This window comes from Rhinoderma darwinii, chromosome 3, assembly GCF_050947455.1.
Source record: "Rhinoderma darwinii isolate aRhiDar2 chromosome 3, aRhiDar2.hap1, whole genome shotgun sequence".
NCBI lineage: Eukaryota > Metazoa > Chordata > Amphibia > Anura > Rhinodermatidae > Rhinoderma > Rhinoderma darwinii.
The window spans coordinates 117,148,280-117,173,096 of record NC_134689.1 but is presented as its reverse complement, the minus strand read 5'-3'; the positions used below and the strand labels follow the sequence as shown (position 1 = coordinate 117,173,096).

Here is a 24,817-nt window from a genome sequence, read left to right as displayed (position 1 = left end):
CCAAACTACTTTTGATAATATATATATATTTTTTATCCAGTCTATTATGATATACTGACCTTCTAAATGACCTGACCTTCTAATCAGATTTTCTATATATAATCTAACTACAAGCGTACAATGGTGCATTTTATTTTTAAAAAAAAGCAGAAAGTAAGTTTACATGGACTATTACAAAGTTTACATCCGCAGTGAGAAGTTTGTATGGAGCAGAAGAAGAGCATGTGCTCCTGCAAACAGTAGTTTTTTTTATTTGTCCGACAGTGGAGAACGCACACTGCTGTTCTATGGGGGTTACGGAAAGAGCCGAGCACTCTCCAATAGCGTTGTATGGAGCAGCAGCGCACATGCTGGACCGCCTCTTCATGAAAACTCTTCTTCATTATGGACATGCTGGTGAGGAGATATGAGGGACTTGGGACCCCTTCATTAGTGACATGTGGGATTCCCAGCAATCTAACATTTATCCCTTATCCTGTGAATAGGCGATAAATGTTATTTGTAGGAATCCCCTTTTAAAAGAATGATGATGAAATTGATAATGCCTGTGTATAAATATTATTTACATTTCATATTTCATTAACAATTGTAAATCTAAAAAAAATAAAATACTGCATATTCATTAATATACTTTATATAAATGTGAAATCTATGTATACATTAGGCCCTTATTCCTTATATGTACGACATAGTGATACGTATTGGCACTGAAACTGTGCTGTGTTATGGAGAGCTGTAGTGTCCTGAATCTGATCCCAGCTGTTTAACCCTTTGGATGCCGTTGTCAATATCGACCGAGGCATCTAACGTGTTCGACAGAGGAAGGGGGCTCTCTCGGTCAGACCATCAGCACACAGCGGCTGCAGGGTGCTGATGGTTTACCATGACATCAAAGACCCCCGAGGTCTCCCATTAGCATTTGCTTATTAGGGATGCCATAAGAATGGCCTATTAATTGTAACACTGACAGGCAATAATGCTTTAAAAAAATACTCTGTATTCAAAAGCATTTTGTCAGGAATCAAGCAATCACTGCTGTAAGTCCCCTAGGGGAACAAAAAAATAGATATGTTTAAAAAAAAGTTACCAACAATAAAAGTATCCCCCTCAAACAAATAAACCCCTTTTTCTTATAACAAAAAATAAATCAATTATTTTTAGAAATAGTACACCGTAAAAAATACATATTTGGTACAGCTGCAATTGGAACGACCCACAGAATAAACTTATTTTATACACCACATGGCTCATGGTCTAAAAAACATTTTACATTCTTGCTCCCAAAAAATTTATTAAAATGAGTCAACAAATTATATGTTCCAATAAAAACTACAACATGTCCCACAAAAAAACAAGCTCTCATACAGCTACATTAATTTAAAAAAAAAAAAAAGAAAAAAAGGTATGGTTCTCAGAATGTGCGATGAAAAAAAACACACAAAAAAAATTGCTTGATTCTTAAGAGGTTAAAATAAGATAGAATACATATTATAAATATATGACAAGGCTTATTGTGTACATTTAGGAGAATATATCAATGGGAAAACCCTAAAGAGGATGTTATTCCATTAGTTTTCTTTTGCATAGATTTTATTTTCAATTTTTTTTTCTCATAAACATTAGTGTATTTATACAGTCAGCATTATAATATTATTGATAAGTCAAATATATTCAATAGAAGTTAGGAGAGCAAAACAAGTTTAGATTTCACGAACACAAAATATATAAAGAGCATGCAATGCTGCGTTAACCCTGTCTGTTACATGGGATGGACTTTGATCATTAATTGCAGGTAGGTTCAGTCTCGCTGATATTTGTTGCTTGACATTTTAAATTCCGTCAGTTACAATTCAACAACAGACTTACAACTGCCACATTGTCCGCATTTACTGTCTGCATGTGGCAATTCTCAGAACCTTTGCTTTAAATTTTCTTATACTGCCCTGATGTGATGAAAAAACAAGTAGAGATATTTATTTTAATAAAATGCCACAATTTTTATTTACAATCAATCAGGAAAACAAGCGCAGACAAGTAGCAAACAATCACAGCTTTTTTTTTTTTTGAGATGACAGTTATTCAATTCAAGTAATTAATCCAACTTTATGGAAGTGGTCATTTAGATGAACACAAAACAGTGGGATTAAAATAAAATGCATATGTGGCCCCTTCTGTAAATGTTGCTATAGGTGTAAAGGGTGTAAAAGTTTTCTTGGTCCACAGTCACAATGTCAGATTGCACCAGATTTGAGGGGCCATAGTAAAATTATGAAATATATCATTAAAACTAGCAACATATTAACAGCTAAAGTGTAACTGAACTTTCATAAAAATTTTGACAGGTTTCCAAGCAGAGCTGATCAGAAGCGATGGGGCACAGCACTCAGCTGAGCACTTCTGCCCTGTTGTTTTTTAGCGATTGGTGGGAGTGTCAGCACTATGACATGCCAAATGTTTTGTGAAAGTTTAGTTACATTTTAAACTTAAGCACTTCAGCAATTATTTTTTTTTGCACATATAATGCTAAATCAACAGCAATATTCTAGCAGTTATATTGTTTCTTCCCAGCTCCGTTGCATCTATACACTTTGAACCCCTTCACTATGGGCACGTGTCTTGTAATTTCATTCTGACCACCAAAATAGACCATGCTTTGGTGTGTCGACAAGAGGTCACTCTCCGCTGCCTGGTTGACTTCCTGTGAACTACAGGATTACATCATCCCTTCTGACAGCTCTGAGACCCCTCCCTTCCCCACCCAGCTCTGCCCTCCTTGTTCCTCTGTATGCTCCCATGCATACACTGCTGATGAAGGGGATAATTTCTGCCCTATCTACCAGGTGTTCAGTGATATAATAGGTGAGCCCATACAAAGATTAGCTGAAGAGTTATAAAACTCCCCTCATTTACATAACTGTCTATACTATCTGTGTTTGCTGTCCGCAAAGGGTCCAGTGTATTTGTATGAGATGAAGCTCCTCACTGCCTCCTGTGGAAAAAATGACAGAGTAATCTATCACAAGCAGGAGGAAGGTAAAGCAATGTGAAGCTGCATCACATACAGTAGGAGACTCTGGAGTGTTAGGGGACAGAATTTCTATGTCACTATCTATCACTTGCTGCACTTCGATAAAACTCAGAGAAGAGCAAGTGCAGTGAGATGAGACACTGGCCCTCTACCACTCCAAAATTAGAGGCATCATGAGAAATATAGGCTGCAATAAGGGAACTATATCAGAGGGGAAGAAGGAACCAAGATGGTAGAAATCCCATAAATTGCTATCAACTGAAACAAGTATACAAAAGGCATAAACAAGATCTTCTACATTATTCTTTAATAATAGCCTAAACTGAACTATATAGGCAAAAAAATAATAATTTGCTGGAGTGCTTTTTTAATTGAAAAAGTTTTATTCTGGAGTTCCTTTTCTAAAGTAGAGCATTCCTATAAACAGGCCATTCCTTTAAACCAGGAGCACAAAACCTGTAGTCCGTGATGCTGTTCTGTGCTGCCTCGGACCATTGGGACACAAATACTTGCCAATAATGGTTGCCACTGGCAGGGCTGGATGGTCTGTTTTCTCAGTAGAGAGGAACAGTCTACCACTGTTCCTATATCTGCTGATCCTGTCCAAATACCCAGGGAACAGGAGTAGAGAGAGCAAAATATAAACTCCACCAACAGCAACCAGTGAGAAGTGAAGCTTGCTCCTGCTGTGTGAGCCTGTGCAGCAAAGTAGGAGGTAAGTGCCCACTGGAGAATCTGTTTGTGTCTGCATGTGTGTGTGTGTGTGTGTGTGTGTGTATATGTGCCAGTATTTGTATGTATATAGACTTCCACAAACGTGTTGTGAACATCAGACTTTGATCCCTGTGGTTAAATAGAACAGGTCGCCGGCTCACACCTGACTGTCATCCCATTGGTTGAAAACACCTGACTCTAAATTCAACTTCAAATTATCTGCTAATCCTAATGTGATATTGGATCATCTTCCTCAATAAATAAATAAATAACCAAGTCTAATATTTTTGACTCATTTGTTTGATTTGGTTCTCTGTTTCTACTTTTACAACTTGTGAGAAAATCTACTGTAGCTTTAGGTTAATGTATGCAGAAATAGAGAAATTCTGAAGGGTTCACAAACTTTCAATCACCACTGTATATATTCTTGTGTAGCTGCTATATTTATAAAAATATGATGTATATGTGATCCTATTATGTTGATTGGATCTAACAACCATAATTAGGGATGCTTTAACACGGTATGTTTTTTGGGCTAATATGGGAAAAAATAGACCATAAAAACCACATTTAAAAACACGATATTTTTCATTCAAACTGCATGCAGTCATTGTAAAAGTAAAACACACAGTGTAAAAACAGCCCAAAAGTTCATCCATAACTTTTGGTTTAAATGTTGACAATTGTAAAGGATAAAATTATATTTAATCTAACAAAATGGGAACAGCCACCTTATAAGTACATTAGTTGCACCACAGCTGATATTAAGGGTGTATTCCCATGTGGCATCTTTTAAGTGTACTAATAGTTAATTTTTGTCATTATTTTCACCAAATTTAGTAAAAATTGCAGCCCAAACTGCAAGATAAATGAACGGCAAATGTTAATGCACCCAAAAAGTGTGGGGAGGGCAGCAATAAAGAGTATCTGAGGGGGCGACTTCCAATCTAAGGCTGATGCTGACCACTGGCTGGCAATAATGGTGGAAACTGTGTGGAGGGCACAGTGTGGATGACACTGTTAGTGGGGCATTCTGTGACTGGCACTAATATGGAGGTGAATGTGGAGCTGTATGATTTCTGTTTTAAACAAATTAAAGAAGCAATCAAGTCAAAAGAGTTACTGTGCTACACCTAGTGCACGGGGCAGTGTATGACTAATATTCTCCATGATGACGTACACCTAGCGCAAAACGACTGTTGCCCTAAGTCTTGAAACGGGTATCTGGAATTTTATGTTTTAGAAGTATGGAATAAAGCATTGAGTTTTACTTACTGGTGAGTGTCTCGATTTTCTTCTACTATGTACGATTTTGCTATTTGCTGTGCTTGCTTTGCACCACCTCTCCTCTATGGGACTGAAACTTGGTTGTGAAGTGTGCCGGTGACGATCTCTTCTGGCTCTGCAATAGTCATAACATGATGTGCCAGTTTTACCCAGAGAGCTTTTCTAAAGGGGTATTCCTACGTGAGACATTTATGGCATATCCACAAGCTATGCCATAAATGTCTAAAAGATGGGAGTTCCATCTCTTTGGCCACCATATTCGAGGAGAATAGGATTGTCATGTCGAAGAGGAGAGAGTTGTAAAATTCTCCATATGCATGTATGGGTAGTCTCCTCCCCCTTGAGAGCCCAACGGGCACTGTCGTTATGCCATAAATGTCTAAAATGAAAATACCCCTTTAACCCCTTCGCGCACCCGGATGTGCGGGTGTCAGCTGTTCCTGGCTGTTTAACCCCTCAAATGCTGCGGTCAATCGCGACAGCAATATCTGAGGCGTTGAAAAGAGGGGGCGGCCCCTCCGACAGCTCATTGCCCCCCCGCAGTAAGATCGGGGGGTGACGACGTTTGTTATGGCAGCCCAGGGGCCTAATGCAGGCCCCCAGGGCTGCCTTCACTCTGCCTCTGCTAAGCCAGGCCTGTGGCAGGGCTTAACAGAAGCCTGTAAAAGTGACGATATACTGCAATACGTTATTGCAATATATTGTACCAGCGTTCTAACGATCGCTGGTTCAAGCCCCCTAAGGGGCTAATAAAGTGTGTAAAAAAAGAAAGGAAGTTTTTAGTAGTGAAAAAAATAAAAAATATTAAAAGTTAAAAAAAAACAACCTTTTCCCATTTTCCCACTAAAGTAATGTAAAAAATAAAAAAGTAAACAAAATAGGTATCACAGCGTCTGTAAAAGTCTGAACTATTACAATATAGCGTTTTTTTTAATGCGCACGGTGAACGCCGTAAAAAATAGAAAATGTGAAACACCAAAATAGCTATTTTTTGGTCAACTTAGCGCTCCAATTTTTTTTTTTTAATAAAAAGTGTTTAAAAAGTTCTACGTACCAAAAAATGGTACCGATAAAAACTACAGCTGGTCCCGCAAAAAATAATTATCACACCGCTCAATCGGTAAAAATAATTAAAACGTTATGGCTCTCAGAATGTGGCGACACAAAACATTTTTTTTTTTAACAAAAAGTTTATTAACAATAAAAGCAGTGAAATATAAAAAAAAACTATATAAATTGGTATCACCATAATCGTATTGAGCCACAGAATAAAGATAAGTTGTTGTTTTTACCGCACGGTGAAAGCCGTAAAACGAAATTCAACAAACAATTGAGGAATCACAATATTTTTTAACTTCATCACGCAAATAATTTTTTTGCAGTTTCCCAGTACATTATATGGAACTATAAATGAAGCCAAAAGAAACTACAACTCCTCCCGCAAAAAATAAGCCCTCACACCACTATATTGACGGAAAAATAAAAAAATTATGGCTCTTGGAATGCGAGGAGTGAAAAACGAAAATCAAAAAATGGCTTCGTCCCAAAGTTAAGCTATAGGCCCTCAGAAGTGGTGCAATCTAACAATGTGGCCAGAAAAGGTACTGCACCCATGCTCTAGACCTTTGGTGAGCAAACCCTGCGTCAGAAGCCTGAAATCCTTTTTCTACGGAAATGTCTCAATTGCATATTTCTTGTTTGTTTATTAGACTAGCTGTTGAGGTATCAATAGTATAACATTGTAACAACCCACCCATATAAAATATACTCTACATGTGGCGCAAAAGAAACAAGAATTATGAATAACTGCATGGTGGGTGAGTAGTGTGACATGCCATACAACTCTTGAGTTCTCAAAACCACTTTAGTATTAATATTCCACGTGACTAGACTTGTTTCTTCTGTTCTTTTCACAGCTATAGAAAATTTATTTTAAAAATAGATTATTTTATATTTACAAATAATTATTAATTCCCCTGAAAATTCCAATAGAACGATTTAAAGAGCATTCTTTATAATATAATATATTACACTATGTACATGAGTATACATAATCTTTGTTGTCAAACACATTGATAAAGTCACAATCTTACCTGGGTTCTGGAGATAAAATTGTATTCATTTTCAAATATTATTGTATTAACAAATGGTGAGGCCAAGGCTCCACCATGTTTTAGCTGATGTGGCCCCAATAGAAAAAGATAAGGAAGCCCTGATCTATTTTAAAATGAATCAATAGTTTCATCCAGTGTGTAGTTCTCCATCTAGCCACTTGCATTGCCATTCTTTGGTGCCAGGCACCACAGGCATATGGCACATTGGCAGAACACAGCACCCTTCTATGTAATGATTTATGCCTTTCAAGCGTCATATCACAATACTCTTCCTCTAGCCAGAAATATTTTAGACATTTTTAGATTTTTGTCTGTAGAAAATTGCCCCTCCATACCAAAAGTAAGAGAAAGCTATGTAACACATTTAAGCATTATATTTCTTTACAAAAGAAAGATAATATGATAATTTATTTCCCTGAGCGATCAACTAAAGGTATTAACAGACTATTCCAAGGGAACCTGTCACTAGGTCATATAAGTTGAACTGTTTTTTTGTTTTTTTCATAGACCCCTCTGTTCCAGAGATTTGGCCCACTGTTGTGTTGGCTTCCCTATATGCTAATTTGCTGTAGTTAGCCAACGGGGTGGAGCTAGCTTCCCTGCTTCTGATGATGACCCAATCAGCACGAGGCAGCTTGAGAGTAGTTCACACCTTGTTTGTAAATACAGCAAATTAGCATATAGGGAGCCAACACAATAGTGGCCCATATCTCTGGAACAGAGGGGGCCAATGAAAAAAAAAAAACAACAGCGCTGGAATCAGGAAGACAGCGCTATTCAGGTCAGTTCAACTTATATGACCTAGTGACAGGTCCTAAAGTGGAACAATTGTGTTGGGATAATGAAAAGTACAAAATGTTAAAAAGTCCCCAAGTGACTCCTCAGCTAAGTGTAACTGTACCTCCTGTATGTGGCCATAGATAGTTCTGTGATCTGGCAGTATTTTCATCTATCATCCAATAAGCTTGATAGCTCTTTGGTTGAGAATATATTGTGTTGTCTTTTTGTATTGTGCTGTATTTAGAAAATTAATGACTGAATGAATGAATGAATGAATCTCATATGCAATTCCAGACTGCATACTTCGGTAGTGCACGTGTCTATGAATATCATACCTATAGAATGGTAAGATAGGCAAACTTTCACCTTTACGTCTTTTAAACTACTGACCCATTAATGCAAGCATCTAGTTGCTCCTGCTCATACAATGCACACTGGACAGCTTGATGAATGCTATGAAATACCATAGAACCTTCTTCGCTTTTAAAATAGTCCCCATTCCTAAGGGAATGCCTTATAGAACTGCTGCACTGAGCCAGCAAAACACGAATACCAATGTCACCATAATCTTTCAAGACTTCCTTCAAGGTGTTTAACCCTGTAGTATCAATGAACTGGATGGCACTAAAGTCAATGATTACAGAGTGAAGAGGTATTTGCTCCTGGTAGAGCCGCTGTACAGTTTCCACTGGAGTAAGACTAGTTTCTGTGATGCCCTCTTTCTTCTGCAACTTCTCTTGCTTCTTTGCTGCTTTCTTTTCTGCTGCTGCCACCAATACTGGATCCACACCAACATGTTTATACAAGGCTGATTTAAAGCATTGCTTATTCACATAGTAGATTGAGGCTTCAAATCGAAAGACCTTAATTCCTTTTGTGGTGTTTAGGTCCTTATAAACAGTCATGGATTCATATACCTCTGATGCCTCCACCCTACCTAACAGTGTTACCCCTGGTTTCTGAGATCTTACAATAACACACAGCATAGAAAAGGTAATGCCAATCAATAGTCCCAGTTCGGTACTAATTAATGCTGATGAAAACATGGTGACCAACCAAATAGATGTATCAACTTTATTGATTTTCCACATCTTAGGAAGATCTATGAATTTTCTGAGAGCACCTCTTAAGTTCACTATGGTAATAACTCCAAGAACACATTTTTGGAGAGAGTAAAAAAGAGGAGCAAATACCAGTAGGACCAACAGAATGACTAGTGAGGTCATGATTCCTGAGACTTGGGTTTTGCAACCAGTTGATTCTTTAACTAGTGTTTTTGCAAGAGCAGCACTTGTGGTAAAGCAATGAAAAAATGACGGAATGATATTGCAGAATCCAATAGCATACATCTCCTGATTGGCCTTTACCTCATACCCATGTTTCTTGGCAAACATCTCTGAGAGGGAGACAGTGATTGCAAATCCTATAATTGCAATAGACAATGCCCCCAATGCTATATTAGGAATAAGACCCCATTCTGGTGGCTTTGGCATTAGAAATCCAGTAGGAATTTCCCCTGCTATACTGGAACCATATTTTTCCTTGAGATGGCCAAAGTGAGATGCAAGAGTAGCACCAACGACCACAAAAAGTTCAACAGGGATGGGAGCTTTAAGTTTAGATTTGAAGCACTCATTGAGCTCCTTGGCTGGAACCAGAACTAAAAGGCAAATAATGCTGGTAATAAGGTCACAAATATTGGTCATGTGTATATTCTGGAAGATGTAAATCCAGGTGTAAATAGAAGAGCCAATCCCATTGGCACGTGGTATATTTAAGCCTAAAAGATATTTGACTTGAGATGTGAGGATTGTAAAAGATGCACCTGTTGCAAATCCACTGAGAAGTGCATCAGAGAGGTACACAGAAACAAAGCCAACTTGTAGGACTCCCATTACTACCTATGGGGTGAAAAACAAACATGAAGTTAGAATAGACAACTACATTTCAATCCAAATACCTACATGTTCTTTTTATATAATAAAGGAATTGTGTTTTTTTTAAATCATTTTATAGATTGCTTCACATTTAAAAAAAATTATAAATCATTTTAATCTCACGTGTAAGAAAAAAAACAGTAAGACTGGTGTCAGATGGCTGTTATATGGCCCAGTTTAACTTCAATAATACAGATACAAGATCAACACAACGCGGTTCTCCTGAACGGAATTAGAATCCCCTCTTTGCATGGTGGATTATAAAGGTCTCATTGAGCAATTCACCTAAATCCCTATAGCAGGGATACATAACAGGCGGACCGTGGACGTCAGTTGTTTGGACCAGTGTTGTCGCTGGGCGGATCCCCAGGCGTCTGCTACATTCAATTGTATCTATGTGCAGGACGCATATATAATTGAATACTATGGCGTAGTAGGGAAAAATACAAACATTAGATGTGGCCATATTATGACACACCATGAACCAGTTTTTCATTTTTGGCTGGATATTCCCAAATTAATTTAACCCCTTTTATTCACTTTATCTTAGAGATACAGATGTGTACTTCCATACCTATGCTTGAATTTGGTTATGAACTCCAATTTATCATTAAACAAATTCAATACAATATCGTGACATGCTAGCAAAACCCTGAACAGGCTGCAATCCACATCACAGCCACTGGGTGGCCACACATAGACACATTTAGCATAGACATTTTGAGTATCACGAAATCATGTTTATTTTCAAAGATGGTCATCTCTCACCACACATCTCAGGATACGTGGAGATACTAGGAAAGGTAAGTAAGGACACATCTGTATTAACGTATTTATAATGAATTTGCTCCCTATGCACTTAACACTGTATTTATCTCCTACTAAAGCATATATTGATTGATGTTAAAACATTTATAATAGCAGAGGTTGACTATGCTTTTCCTGAGTATAATTATTCTATTAAAAAAATATAACCTTGAGTAAATAAGTTTTTTCCTAAATTGCAGAGCAGTGATAAGAACGAGCAGTTAATGAATATAAGAAACCTAATTATCTGTAAATAGAAATGCATTCCTAAATGAATTATAGACAGAGCTTCACTCAATAGCCAATCACTGGCAGGATTTCCAGTATAATCTCCTTACTGTGGAGGCGTCTCGCTCCGACCAGGTAATAACAGAAGTCTATATAGAATTCCCTCTATTGCTGTTGTCGACTTAATATAAATTGCTATTTCAACACAAAAACAGTGTGATTTTTTTTAATTAAAATTTAATTGGAACAGCAATCTCCATGCAATAAAATGAGAGAGATCACATGAAATAATTGTCACTGTGCCTCGCGTCTTCAAGCGCTTGACATAAACACGGACTATTCCAAGGCCGGAAGGTGCAGTGTTGATTAAATGATTTGTACGCTATGTATAGATGACTAAAGCCACTTAGGGAGATTACTGTATTAGCATGCACAGTTCTCTTCTTTACTTGATCCTTCAATGAAACAATACAGCTTTGTCTAAGAGTTCTCCATGTATTAACAGCATATATCTAGATATAATCTACTTATATAAATATTATAGACGAGAAGAAACTAGCCCAATGTGGTAACAATGGTCCAACGGTTGGGCAACATTGTTCTCACTGTTCAAAGCTATTCTTCATGAACACAGCTGTTTTATGGCTCCATTGTGTACAGCATCATATGGTGGCACATAAAGTCCCTGCAGCTAAGGGCCACACGGCACTACGAACTGCCTCCTGCATACGGCTCTGCTATGTGCATGCGGCCTAAAACAGACACCACCTTAAAATAGGATGTAGCGAGTTTAGAAAAGCTGATGCTGGTGCTTTAAACCCATTTTTCCTGATATTACAGATATTTGCCTGTACCAGAAGCAAACTATTCAGATGCCCAGGAAAAACTTGGCAAAACCTTACTTATATAATTCAGGAGCATGGTAGAATATGAAACAAACGTCTTCTGTATGGGAGGCATCAGATTCGATTTTTTTTATTTTTTTTTATACACAATCCCCAGTCATTTGGGCCATTAGCCGAGTTCTCTGCATTCACAACAGCAGGCCACGCAACGTTTCAGGGGAGCCAAGACCCCTTCCACAAGCATATAAGCCCTATTTCACACCCTGACCCAGGAAAAACATGGCTACCTTTTCAGCAATGGTTTAGAACTATATAAAATGATCTGTAGTCTACATACTAGCCCTGAATTTTGCTATCCTTGGATCACACATTAGATGACCCTGGTAGTATTTGGTTTACAATATTTGCAACACTAATAACTGTGGTCACCAGCGGAGCTGACTTGTAACTCGTGTGAAGCAGAGAAGGGCACTTTGGGTCAATAGGGACCCCATGGACACAGCGCATGAGTGTGTTCAAGCATCTGGACAGATATGATATGTCTTGAAACCAACACTGAACACCAAAAAAAGGACATTCCTTTCAAATCGTGAGCAATATGTATTTTTTATCATAAATTTGCTCTATACAATTGTTATTTGCTAGAGAAGGCTCCCAATTAAAATTATATTTAGCGGAACTAATTTAGAAGACAGTAAAGTAAGACAATGGCACAGATGGCAGACATAAAATGAGCAAAACAACACTGCAAAAAACAACAACTTAGAATTGAAACTTTTTGATAGAAAAGTGTTAGCAGAATTCTCTGAAAACGTGGCTTAAATGTAAATGGATAGAAAGATCATCGATCATCATTGATCATTGATGCTCATGATCATTTGCTGAATTGTTAATTGAGAGGGGGGAGGAAGGCCAGGGAAGGATCTACTTATAGCAGTACCACTAGCATTAAAGAAACTCAACATAAAGTCTCTCCTATCTACATTTGGTGCAATCTTTTGTACCCTGTTATCAGCTATTTCAGGCTGGGGTGAGATTGACAGGTGTTTTTCAATGAGATAACTGACAGGGAGTCCAGTTTACCTTTCAGAAACATTTATAGATACTTTATATGTGTGAATTATATTAGAAGCTCTTTTAAAGGAAGCACCTATAAAAGCTGCAAAATTTAGTATCTGTATTATGTCCAGTTTCAGTAAATTAATGTTATTTTTTGTACAATTAAAAGTTATTACATTTTCAAATATAGTTTCTGTACTAATTCCTCAAGATTTTTAACCCGTTAGTGACCGACAATACGCCTTTTCACGTCGGCCACTAATGGGCTTTATTATGATGCCATAGCCTTTTTACGGCACTGCATTAGAATAAAGTAAACAGAGCAGGGAGCGTCAAATCTCCCTGCTCTCGGCTGCCAGATGCAGCTGAGGGCTGGGGGCGTCCCTACTCGAACGTGTGAAATCGATATAAGTATCGATCTCACCCGTTTAACCCCTCAGATGCGGTGCGCAATAGCGTGCACCGCATCTGAGTTGTTTTGGAGAGAGGGAGGGAGCTCCCTCTCTCCCCCACCGACACCCGGCGATAAGATCACCGAGTGTCTGTGTCTCCGATGGCTGCCTGTAGTGAATGCCTGCTAGGTCATGCCAGAGGCATGTCATAGCAGATGCCTGTCCGTTTTAAATGGACAGGCAGAAATACACTGCAATACAAAAGTATTGCAGTGTATTATAATAACGATCGGAGGATCGAATATTAAAGTCTCCTAGTGGGACTAGTAAAAAAGTAAAAAAAAAGTTTCATAAAGTTAACTAAAAAAATTTGAAAAAAAATGAAAACCCCAGTTTTTCCCCTTACAAACTGCTTTTCTGTTAAAAAACCAATATAAAGTAAAAAAGTTATGCATATTTGGTATCGCCGCGTCCGTAATGACCCCGACTATAAAGATATTACATTATTTAACCCATACGGTGAAGGCCGTAAAAAAATAAATAATAAACTATGGAAAAATTGCTGTTTTCTATGAATCCTGACTTTAAAAAAATTTGATAAAAAGTGATCAAAAAGTCGCACCTACTCCAAAATGGTACCAATAAAAACGACAAGTCTTCCCGCAAAAAAAAAACACTCATACAACTGCATCGGCGGAACAATAAAAAAGTTATGGCTCTTCAAATATGGAGACACAAAAACAAATAATTTGGAAAAAAAAGCGTTTTTACTGTGTAAAAGTAGTAAAACATACAAAATCTATACAAATTTGGTATTGTTGAAATCGTAACAACCCGCTGAATAAAGTTATTGTGTTATTTATACCACATGGTAAACGGCGTAGATTTAGGACGCGAAAAAGAGTGGCAAAATTTCTTTTTTTTCTTTCTATTCACCCCCAAAAAAAGTTAATAAAAGTTAATCAATAAAAAATATGTCCCCCCAAAATGGTGCTATTAAAAAATACAACTTGTCCCACAAAAACCAAGACCTTATACCGCTATGTCGACGCAAAAAATAAAAAAGTTATAGCTCTTGGAATGCAACAATGGAAAAACGTAAAAAATGGCTTGGTCATTAAGGTTTAAAATAGGCTGGTTAATATCTCTGCTTGTTGTCAATTCAGTAAGAACATTTATGTATTACTTCCAGTGGGTAAAATTCTGTCCATAGTCATGTGATGGACACACAGGTGCTGGGATCGCTAGTAGACAGAACTCTGATACAAATACTGTAACAGGCCCAGCACCTATGTGTCTATCACATGACCATGGAAAGAATTTTACCCACTGGAAGTAACAAAAAATGTTCCTACTGAACAAAAAGCAGAGATCTTGAAAACATTAGGAATAAATAGAGTAAATATATTGGAAAATTATATCACTTTTAATTGTACAAAAAATAAATGTAATTTGCTGAAACCGAACAAGCCCTTTAAGGCAAAGGCTACAAGGTGGTGTCTAAGGCCTGAAGCCTGTTTGTGTTATTTAAAGGGAACCTGTCATCCACAATATGCTGCCCTCACTGAGGGCATGATAAATTTGAGACATTTAGCTAGACATGTTAGACACTTTCCTTATACCACCTCTTGGTTGACTTTACGCCAGTTTTTTGCACCATAATTTTGTTGCAATTTTGGCGCATGGTGGCGCATTTTAAGCCATGCCCCATTTCCCCTAGACCACAACCCATTGTCAAGCGCAGTACAAAAAATTTCTAAATCAGTTAATAAATGTGGCGCACGCCATATACAACAGAATTTGGAGTAGTAAATCTGCAGAGGATGCAATGTTCAAGTCAAGTTTTACTGACAACTTAAAGAGAAAATCAAGTCAAAATGATTTTCTGATATATCACAGATAAATCTGAAAAGATCACAGTAGTAACGTTTTTTGCTTCAGACCACCACGGATTTCCCCACAAAAAAAGGGCTCTATAGAGCACACAAACCCCTTTCAAACTGCAAATGCGGATGACTGTCCGCAGATGACTGTGCCCGTAATCATGGACCGTGATTACGGGCACGGTCGTGTGCATGGGGCTTAAAGGTAATGAGCACTCTAAAGACCAGAAACCCCCCTCTTTTGTACCTTTTGAGCCACATTTAACTTTGAGTGATGGTCAGGAGCCACATTCAATAAAAATAATGAAGGGAAGACATAAAACGTAAAGTACTAAGAAATCATGACTGCAGATATTTTAGTGTGAAATTTGTCACATTGCTATTCATCCAAACTGACAATGCTCAGGAATTAGGACGTGTCTACAATATTGTCATTGTGGATGTCGTATTGTAACCAGTACATATGGCCATTATTGAGGGCTCCTATAGCAAGACACATAGATGGGAGTCGCAAGCCACGTGTGGCTCCCAAACCACTGGTTCGACACAACTGCTATAGAGCCTTTAATTCTGGAAATCAGACATATGAGAAGTTCATTTTGACTGGACTTCTCCTTTAAGTTTATTGCAGCCCCTTCGAGAAGTGCCATGTCACAATGTTTCTTCTGCTTTAGACCATGCGTACCTGATTTTGATTTCTAAATATAATAATGTTCTTCATTAAATATCAGATAAATAGGAATAACGTTTACTCAGACGTGTTATGGCTGTGGCATTTTCCTCCTTCTGAATGTTATGTAAATGCATTGCTATGGCAGCCGCTGATAACATTTAGAAGAGTCTGCAGTATGCAAAGCCTGTGACGCAGTAGTGATTCCCTTCTGCCTCTCTCCTATATTTGTCATCAGCGGATTACACCGATTAAAGTCGGACTAGAATAAAAAAAAGCAGGGGATTTATGTGTGTATGTAAGTAAAGGGATGCTGGGCCAGACCTGGGCAGCAATCATTGGAAGGTCACTCTGGGGCTAGATGGAGATTACAGGAATATGATCAGGTTCTTCTGTCATGTGCCAGTCACAGCTAGGGACACCCAGTCCTATTATCTGTCAATGGCATCTACAGAAAACATATTTCCCAAATACCATTATTTGGTAATTACTATTTAATACAGACATGTGCCTGCTATAAAAACATGTTATTACACTATGACCAGTCATGTTTATCAGATTGCTCCTAATTTTATTTTAATTCGTTTTTTACACAGCTTTTAGACACACTTCAAACATATTCAGAAAAATATATTCTGACAATAGTTATAAGAGCAACCAACTCAAACAAAGGGATCAAAATAAAAAGGACAAAAATAAATGATGAAACCAAATATGATTACATAATCCGTATATATCTCTATAAATAAAATATATTAAATGCATTATAACAGTGCGCTAGTGGGTATTATAACACCCACTGAGGCCCCTGGACTTAGGATCAGGGTGTTCTCCTTTTGGAAAACATGACCGGCTCCATGAGGGGTGATCACATGAACGCGATTTAACAAAGCAGGAGGGGTACACCATTCCGCACGTAACGGAATTGATGCAGAAAATTTCTGCAGCAATTCCGCAGAAACTAGCAGGATTTCCGCTGCGGAAAAAAACGAAGCATGTCCTGCGTCTTTTACTGCAGGAAATGGTGCGGATTTTGCTGTGTTTTTCTCAATGTTGGGTGATGGTGACGTCTCCTCTGAAAAACGCAGCAATTCAGTCCACTTTCCACAGCAGGAATTGACATGCTGCGGTACGAAAAATACGCACCGTAGGTCAATTTCTGCTGTGTGTAGCCGGCACTAAACTTAGCTAGAAGTGGTGTAGAATGTAGTGTAATGGTGCATGGCCTTACAGTTTATATTGGATTTGAATACAGCAAGTCACATCCCAATGATGCTGATGTCAAACTAAGGCACTGTTAACATTAGGCTTGAGCCTTCGATTGTAGGTATATGTAGGGAGGATACAACACGGTAAACGTTTTTTTACTGTATTATGTATAGAATAGTGTAGCTGTGATGGTGGGGGTAGGGAAACAGACAAGTGAGCCCTAATCTACCCGCCACTCAGTCCCTGCCTACTTGCAACGACCCGCCCTAGGCGACGGGGTACAACTGGGCGACGGTCCCTACGCTCAGTAAGTGCACGACAGACAAACAGACAAGGGTACACAAAGCTAAGGGAAATGGGGCAGTTGCCTACGGCAACACCGTGAGCAACAAGAGTGGTGAACGAGCCGAGTCAAACCAGGAGTGTACGAGGTACCAAACGCTGAGCAGAAGAGTAGTGAACAAGCCGAGTCAAACCAGGAGTGTACGAGGTACCAAACGCAGGGTCAAATAGTTCAGAAGCTGCAGCAGGGCCAGGAAACCACACGAGAAGAATCACAAGCAAGGAGGAATAGGAAAGGCAGGTATAAATAGACAGAGGGCGGGAGCTAACTCCGTCTGGCCAGGCTGTGATAGGCTCTCCCACTCCTAAGCCTGCCATCCTGAGTGGTGGAAGATGGAGTCAGTCTCACAGACATAGAAGCAGGTGCAGACTGATTACCTATGGGCCCACAGAAGCTGTGCCTGGCAGATCCTTTACAGTAGCCTACTACTACTATTTTATACAATAAAAAGACATGGTATGTCGAGGCCTACCAGCCTTGCATATGCCAAAAGGACACTCCTTTGTGCCCTATGGATGTTTAGTGTATGTGCCGTGAGATTTCCCGTCACATATGCCAAACGTAGTTCACAAACGTAATGTGAACAGAGTCTAACAAAGTAGAATATGGAATCCCTTTATGTAACATGCTGAAAAATATGTCTGCTTGTATCTACACAGATGTGTCCACACATAACTTTTCTTGAATTGCATTAGGTCATCCAATTTGTCATGATACCAATTCAATACAATCTCATGGCAATCAGTAAAAAAAGTTTAGTTGTTTTTTTTTTACATGGAAACCTATGGGTGATGGATGGCCTTCGTCGGAGGCTTCCATCGGAGCTATACATTTCTTACATATTTATTTAACATTTTGCACCACACATCTCGGGATATGTTGAGTTAAGGGATAAGTTAGTGGGGACACATCTGTAGTCTATATTACGAATAGTTACATTCAAATACATTCAAATAAGCAATAGAGGGAGGTTAATGGAGGTTGAGGAGATTAAAAGCTCCCTGAGCTCTTCTGATCTAACAATGAGCTTTTATTAACAGCTCCAGTTCTTAGAGCAGTCTCCTGCTTTATAGGAGGGATCAGAGGAACCTCCAATCACGGGCTAACCCTTTGATTGCCACGATCCATGACTGCGGCCTGATCAAGGGGTGCTCCCTCCCCCTTGATCAGATCCCCGTGTTTCCAGTGACCTGACCGGAGACTGGGGGTACTATCTGCAGTCAGCCCTGAGGACCTAGAAAGGACCCAACGGCTATCTGTCCAGGAAGCCTGTTCTAAGTGCACATTAAGGGGGAATGTATTAAATACTGTAGTTATATGCCAGTATTATAGCGTTCAAAAGTCGCACATCATATTTGATACAAATTGCGACTTATTGCCGTTTTACACCACCTTCGCAACTTCTTAACCGTTGCAGATTCTTCCGTTTTTGCTGGACAAAATAATGAGCAAGCCGCGCTATTTTGTCCAGGAAAACGGAGGAAATCACGACAGAAACTATGGGTTCCATCAGGAGTCAATGGTGTCCGTCATGCGACGGAATGGGTGCTTTTATTTTTTTGTTGTTTTGCTCATGTGATGGAAAAGAACAACAGAACATCATAAAGCAGGTCATTTCTTTTATATTCACACCACAAAAAAAAACAAAAGCTATAACTTACATGGCAAGTTATATGTGTTCCCAAACATTGGTGAAAAAAAAGCAACAATTTCTCCTGCATAAAACAAGGCCTCCTACAGCCACGTCAATGAAGAAATTTAAAAGTAAAGTCTGCTGAAATTCAGAGAGGCAAAAAATCAAATTGTCTGGTCATTAGATGGAGACTTTATTGATCCCATCGGGAAATTAAAAGTCGAAATTGGACTATATCTATCTATCTATCTATCTATCTATCTATCTATCTATCTATCTATCTATCTATCTATCTATCTATCTATCTATCTATCTATCTATCTATCTATCTATCTAATATCTATCTATCTAATATCTATCTATCTATCTATCTATCTATCTATCTATCTATCTATCTATCTATCTATCTATCTATCTATCTATCTATCTATCTATCTATCTATCTATCTATCTATCTATCTATCTATCTATCCACAAAAATAGAATCCAGAAGCACAGGCTTAATTGGGAGGGGGTGCAAGCCTTAGGGAACTGACCACTGTCCCGTTAGACAAAAAGCAGTAAATAGGCACCACTCATAAAGACTTATGGTGAAAAAAGAGGGTGCTTTATTGACCCCAAAAGTGCAGTGAGGTCAATAAAGCACCCTCTTTTTTCACCATTAGCCTTTGTGAGTGCTGCATCTAATGAAAGCCAAAATAGGACTGGTCATTAAAGGGTTACATGAAAAGTACTACAGTTTAAGAGAGATTCATTCACCACTTTAAGGGTATAATCAAACACTGTAGATTTGTTACAAAAATGTCTGTGACTGTCCCATACATCTGAATGGTATTTGCAGAAAAATGTTTTTTAGTCTCTGAAATTTCCACAACAAATATACCGTGTCTGAATATCCCTAATGTGCCCACAAATCAGCCAACCAATTTTCCCTTCAGAATCCTCAACCAAGCACACTACAAACAGTAGCTCCACTATCAAACCAACCGTCAGCCAAACCTGGAAGGATTGCATGCAGGAATAAAACTTTCCCATAATTGTGCCTAGTCTTAGTCAGATCTAAAACTATGACCATATAAGTAACTATATAATGAGGGCATCTTTTACAATGCACCAACTAAAAGCCCCGACATGCCTATGGAGGTCGGCTACACAACAAGCCTGTTATGCTAACCAGCAAGCCTTCCATTAGTTATTGTATGTCCACTCGGCCAGTCCTCCAAGCAATTGCCCAACTCATGATGTAATGAGGGATGTCTGGAACTATGTGTACAACACTTTGCCAATGGATTAAACCACTTATTATCACAGAATAACTTTTTCAAAGAGTTTAAAGGGAATGTAATGATGGGGTACGGAGACAGACAGGTGAGCCCTGCCTACTTGCACGACCCGTCCTAGGCGACGGCGTACAACTGGGCGACGGTCCCTATGCTCAATACGTGCACGAGAGACAAACAGACAAGGGTACACAGAAGCTAAGGGAAATGGGGCAGTTGCCCACGGCAACACCGTGAGCAACAAGAGTAGTGAACGAGCCGAGTCAAACCAGGAGTGTACGAGGTACCAAACACAGAGCAGGAGCGTAGTCAGTAAAGCCAGGGTCAAAATGAAGTTGAGGTCAATAGTAATAGCTGGAACAGCGGAGCCAGGAAACAAGAGAGAATCACAGGCAAAGACAAGAAGCAAATGAAGGTATACATAGACCGAGGGCGGGAGCTAGAACCGTCTAGCCAGGCTGTGATAGGTTCTCCCACTCCTCAGCCTACCAGCCTGAGTGGTAGCAGATCGAGTCACTCTATCAGACCTAGGAGCAGATGCAGACTGATTAACCACGGGCGTCGACACAGAAGCTGTGTCTGGCAGATCCTTTACAGTACCCCCCCCTTTTAAGAGGGGCCACTGGACCCTTCCTAGGTGGACCTGGCATATTGGGGAACCGAAGATGGAACCTCCTGAGCAATACCCCAGCGTTAACATCCCGGGCAGGTACCCAAGTCCTCTCCTCAGGCCCGTATCCTCACCAATGAACCAGGTACTGGAGGGAACCTTGGACCATCCTGCTGTCCACAATCTTGGCCACCTTGAATTCTACCCCTTCAGGGGTGAGAACAGGGACCGGAGGTTTCCTCGAGGTAACCAAGGACGGGGAGCAGCATTTCAGGATGGAGGCATGAAACACGTCGTATATTTGAAAATACAGGGGTAACTCCAGCCGGAAGGAGACAGGGTTAAGGACCTCAATGATCTTGTATGGCCCTATAAACCGGGGAGCAAATTTTTTGAACGGAACCTTAAGGCGCAAATTTTTTGAAGACAGCCACACCAGATCCCCGACCACAAACAAGGGGTTAGCAGAACGTTTTCTATCTGCCTGAGTCTTTTGTATGCTCTGGGACGCCCCTAAGTTCTTCTGAACCTGGGCCCAGACTGTGCACAGTTCCCGATGAACGACATCTACCTCGGGATTGTTGGAACCACCAGGTGGAACGGAGGAGAACCGTGGATTAAACCCAAAATTACAGAAAAAGGGGGAGACCCCTGACGAGTTACTGACCCAGTTGTTAAGGGAAAATTCGGTGAGGGGAATGAAGGAGACCCAATCATATTGACAGTCAGAGATAAAACACCTTAAATATTGTTCTAGAGACTGATTAGTCCTCTCAGTTTGGCCATTAGTTTCAGTATGGAAGGCCGAGGAGAAGGACAGATCAATCTCCAACTTTTTACAGAAAGCTCTCCAAAACAATGAAACAAATTGTACCCCTCTGTCAGAAACAATATTGACAGGAACCCCATGGAGAAGCAGGATGTGTTTGACAAACAAGGTAGCTAACGTCTTGGCATTGGGTAGTTTCTTGAGGGGCACAAAGTGGCATATCTTACTAAAGCGGTCTACTACAACCCACACCACCGACTTGCCTTGAGATGGAGGCAGATCGGTGATAAAATCCATGGAGATATGGGTCCAGGGTCTCTGGGGAATGGACAAAGAACATAGTAAGCCCGCTGGTCGGGACCTGGGAGTCTTGGACCTAGCACAAATTTCACAAACGGCGACGTAGGCCTTAACGTCTTTAGGCAACCCAGGCCACCAATAGTTTCTAGCAATGAGGTGCTTGGTACCCAGGATGCCAGGATGGCCAGATAGTGCAGAGTCATGATTTTCACTGAGTACCCTTAGCCGGAATTGCAGGGGAACAAACAGCTTGTTCTCAGGAAGGTTCCTGGGAGCTGTACCTTGATCAGCCGCAATTTCGGAGACTAAGTCAGAATCAACAGAGGATATTATTATACCTGGGGGCAAAACACAAGCAGGATCTTCCTCCGAAGGAGGGCTGGCTATGAAGCTACGCGACAGTGCATCAGCTTTAATATTTTTAGACCCAGCCCTATAGGTGACCACAAAGTTGAATTTAGTAAAAAAACAACGCCCATCGAGCTTGTCTCGGGTTTAGCCTCCGGGCAGATTCTAGGAATACCAGATTCTTGTGGTTGGTAAGGACCGTTGACCTGGTGCCTAGCCCCCTCCAAGAAGTGGCGCCACTCTTCAAATGCCCATTTAATGGCTAAGAGTTTGCGGTTGCCCACCTCATAGTTACTCTCAGTGGGCGAGAACTTCCTGGAGAAGTAGGCACAGGGACGGAGATGGGTGAGGGACCTGGTACCCTGGAACAAGACAGCACCCACTCACACCTCGGAGGCGTCAACCTCCACAATGAATGGCTCCATTTGGTTAGGCTGAATCAGCACTGGGGCAGAGATAAAGCACTTCTTAAGGATCTCAAAAGCCTGGACCGCCTCCGGAGGCCAGTGGAGTAGATCAGCACCTTTGCGAGTAAGATCCGTAAGAGGCTTAGCGATGACCGAGAAGTTAGCAATGAATCTCCTGTAATAATTAGCAAACCCCAGGAAGCACTGTAACGCCTTCAGGGAGGCAGGTTGGACCCATTTAGCCATAGCCTGAACCTTGGCAGGGTCCATGCGGAAGCCTTTCCGAGTTAACCCCGCCTCCTTACTTTTGATTGACAGCTCTTCGCCTCCCCACAAGACACATGATATCCCGCTCTCGTGAAAAGATGTCCTGTTCTGGTGTATGCGCATGCGCAGTAACTATATTTCAGATGAGATTTCGACATTCTGGGCGGGCCAGTTTTTTGCGGTGGGCGGGCATGAGTAGAGAAACGAACAAGACTGCCGGATTATCATAAAAGGCGCAAAATGTTTGCAGACCATTATTTATGGTCAGAGGAGGAGTTTAGCAGAGGTGATAACAGCAATGAACTTTTGATAGCAGCGGCCAGCAAGGGATGAGTTGAGTTCAATAGGTGAAATGCTAGTGACAGGTTCCCTTTAAAGTGTCCTTTATCTTACTAAACTTTTAAAAAACTTTTGACATGTCATAGTGATTTCCCAGAAGTATTTATTGGTGGGTTCGAGCACTGAGACCCCTGCCGATCGCTAAAATGAAGCGGCAGAGGCCCTCGGACAAGCGCTGTGCTGCTTAGTTTCTGATTGTCTTTCAGCCGAGCGAGTGGTTTAAAGAGGCTCTGTCACCAGATTTTGCAACCCCGATCTCCTATTGCAGCAGATCGGCGCTGCAATGTAGATAAGAGTAACGTTTTGTTTTTTTTTAAAACGAGCATTTTTGGCCAAGTTATGACCATTTTTATATTTATGTAAATGAGGCTTTCTAAAGTACAACTGGGCGTGTTTAAAGTAAAAGTACAACTGGGCGTGTATTATGTGGGTACATCTGGGCGTTTTTACTTCTTTTACTAGCTGGGCGTTGTGAATGGGAGTGTATGATGCTGACGAATAAGCATCATCCACTTCTCTTCGTTAACACCCAGCTTCTGGCAGTGCAGACACAGCGTGTTCTCGAGAGATCACGCTGTGATGTCACTCACTTCCTGCCCCAGGTCCTGCATCGTGTCGGACGAGCGAGGACACATCGGCACCAGAGGCTACATTTCATTCTGCAGCAGAATCGGCGTTTGCAGGTAAGTCGATGTAGCTACTTACCTGCAAACGCTGATGCTGCTGCAGAATCAACTGTAGCCTCTGGTGCCGATGTGTCCTCGCTCGTCCGACACGATGCAACGATGCAGGACCTGGGGCAGGAAGTGAGTGACGTCACAGCGTGATCTCTCGAGAACACGCTGTGTCTGTGCACTGCCAGAAGCTGGGTGTTAACGAAGAGAAGTGGATGATGCTGATTCGTCAGCATCATACACTCCCATTCACAACGCCCAGCTAGTAAAAGAAGTAAAAACGCCCAGATGTACGCACATAATACACGCCCAGTTGTACTTTTACTTTAAACACGCCCAGTTGTACTTTAGAAAGCCTCATTTGCATAAATATAAAAATGGTCATAACTTGGGCAAAAATGCTCGTTTAAAAAAAACAAAAAACGTTACTCTTATCTACATTGCAGCGCCGATCTGCTGCAATAGGAGATAGGGGTTGCAAAATCTGGTGACAGAGCCTCTTTAAAGGCTCAATAGAAAGTGTATGAATCTGAACACCACTCATTCGGCTTTCCAAGGAAAGCCGATCAAAATCGGAACGGCACAGACTCCACCCGAGCACCTCTGTCGCTTCGTTTTAGCGATCAGTGGGAGTCTCAATACTTGGAGCCCCACCAATCAAAACTTCTGATATGTCACTATGACTTGTCAAAAGTTTTTTAAACGTTTAGTTAAGGGGGTTTTACACTGGGCAATTAACGGGCAGACAAGCGTTCACAGAATGCTCATTGCCGATAATTGCCCTGTGTAAACATGTCAGTGATCAGCAGATGAACGAGCAAACACTCGATCATCTGCTGATCGTATCCTTTTAAAAAAGTTAAATATCGTTGTCGGCAGCACATCTCCCTGTGT

At 40.3% G+C, this 24,817-nt stretch overlaps 1 protein-coding gene across 3 annotated transcripts in view; it reads right to left on the bottom strand.

The window, feature by feature from the left end:
- Nucleotides 1–7,697: 7,697 nt before the first annotated feature.
- SLC26A2 (solute carrier family 26 member 2) overlaps nucleotides 7,698–24,817 on the bottom strand; it is a 75,535-nt gene continuing 58,415 nt past the window's right edge. For all 3 annotated transcript variants that reach the window (XM_075856611.1, XM_075856613.1, XM_075856612.1), the window contains one exon: nucleotides 7,698–9,824. In XM_075856611.1, the coding sequence (XP_075712726.1) occupies nucleotides 8,301–9,824 (1,524 nt within the window). In that variant the 3' untranslated portion in view covers nucleotides 7,698–8,300. The remainder of the gene's footprint in view (nucleotides 9,825–24,817) is intronic.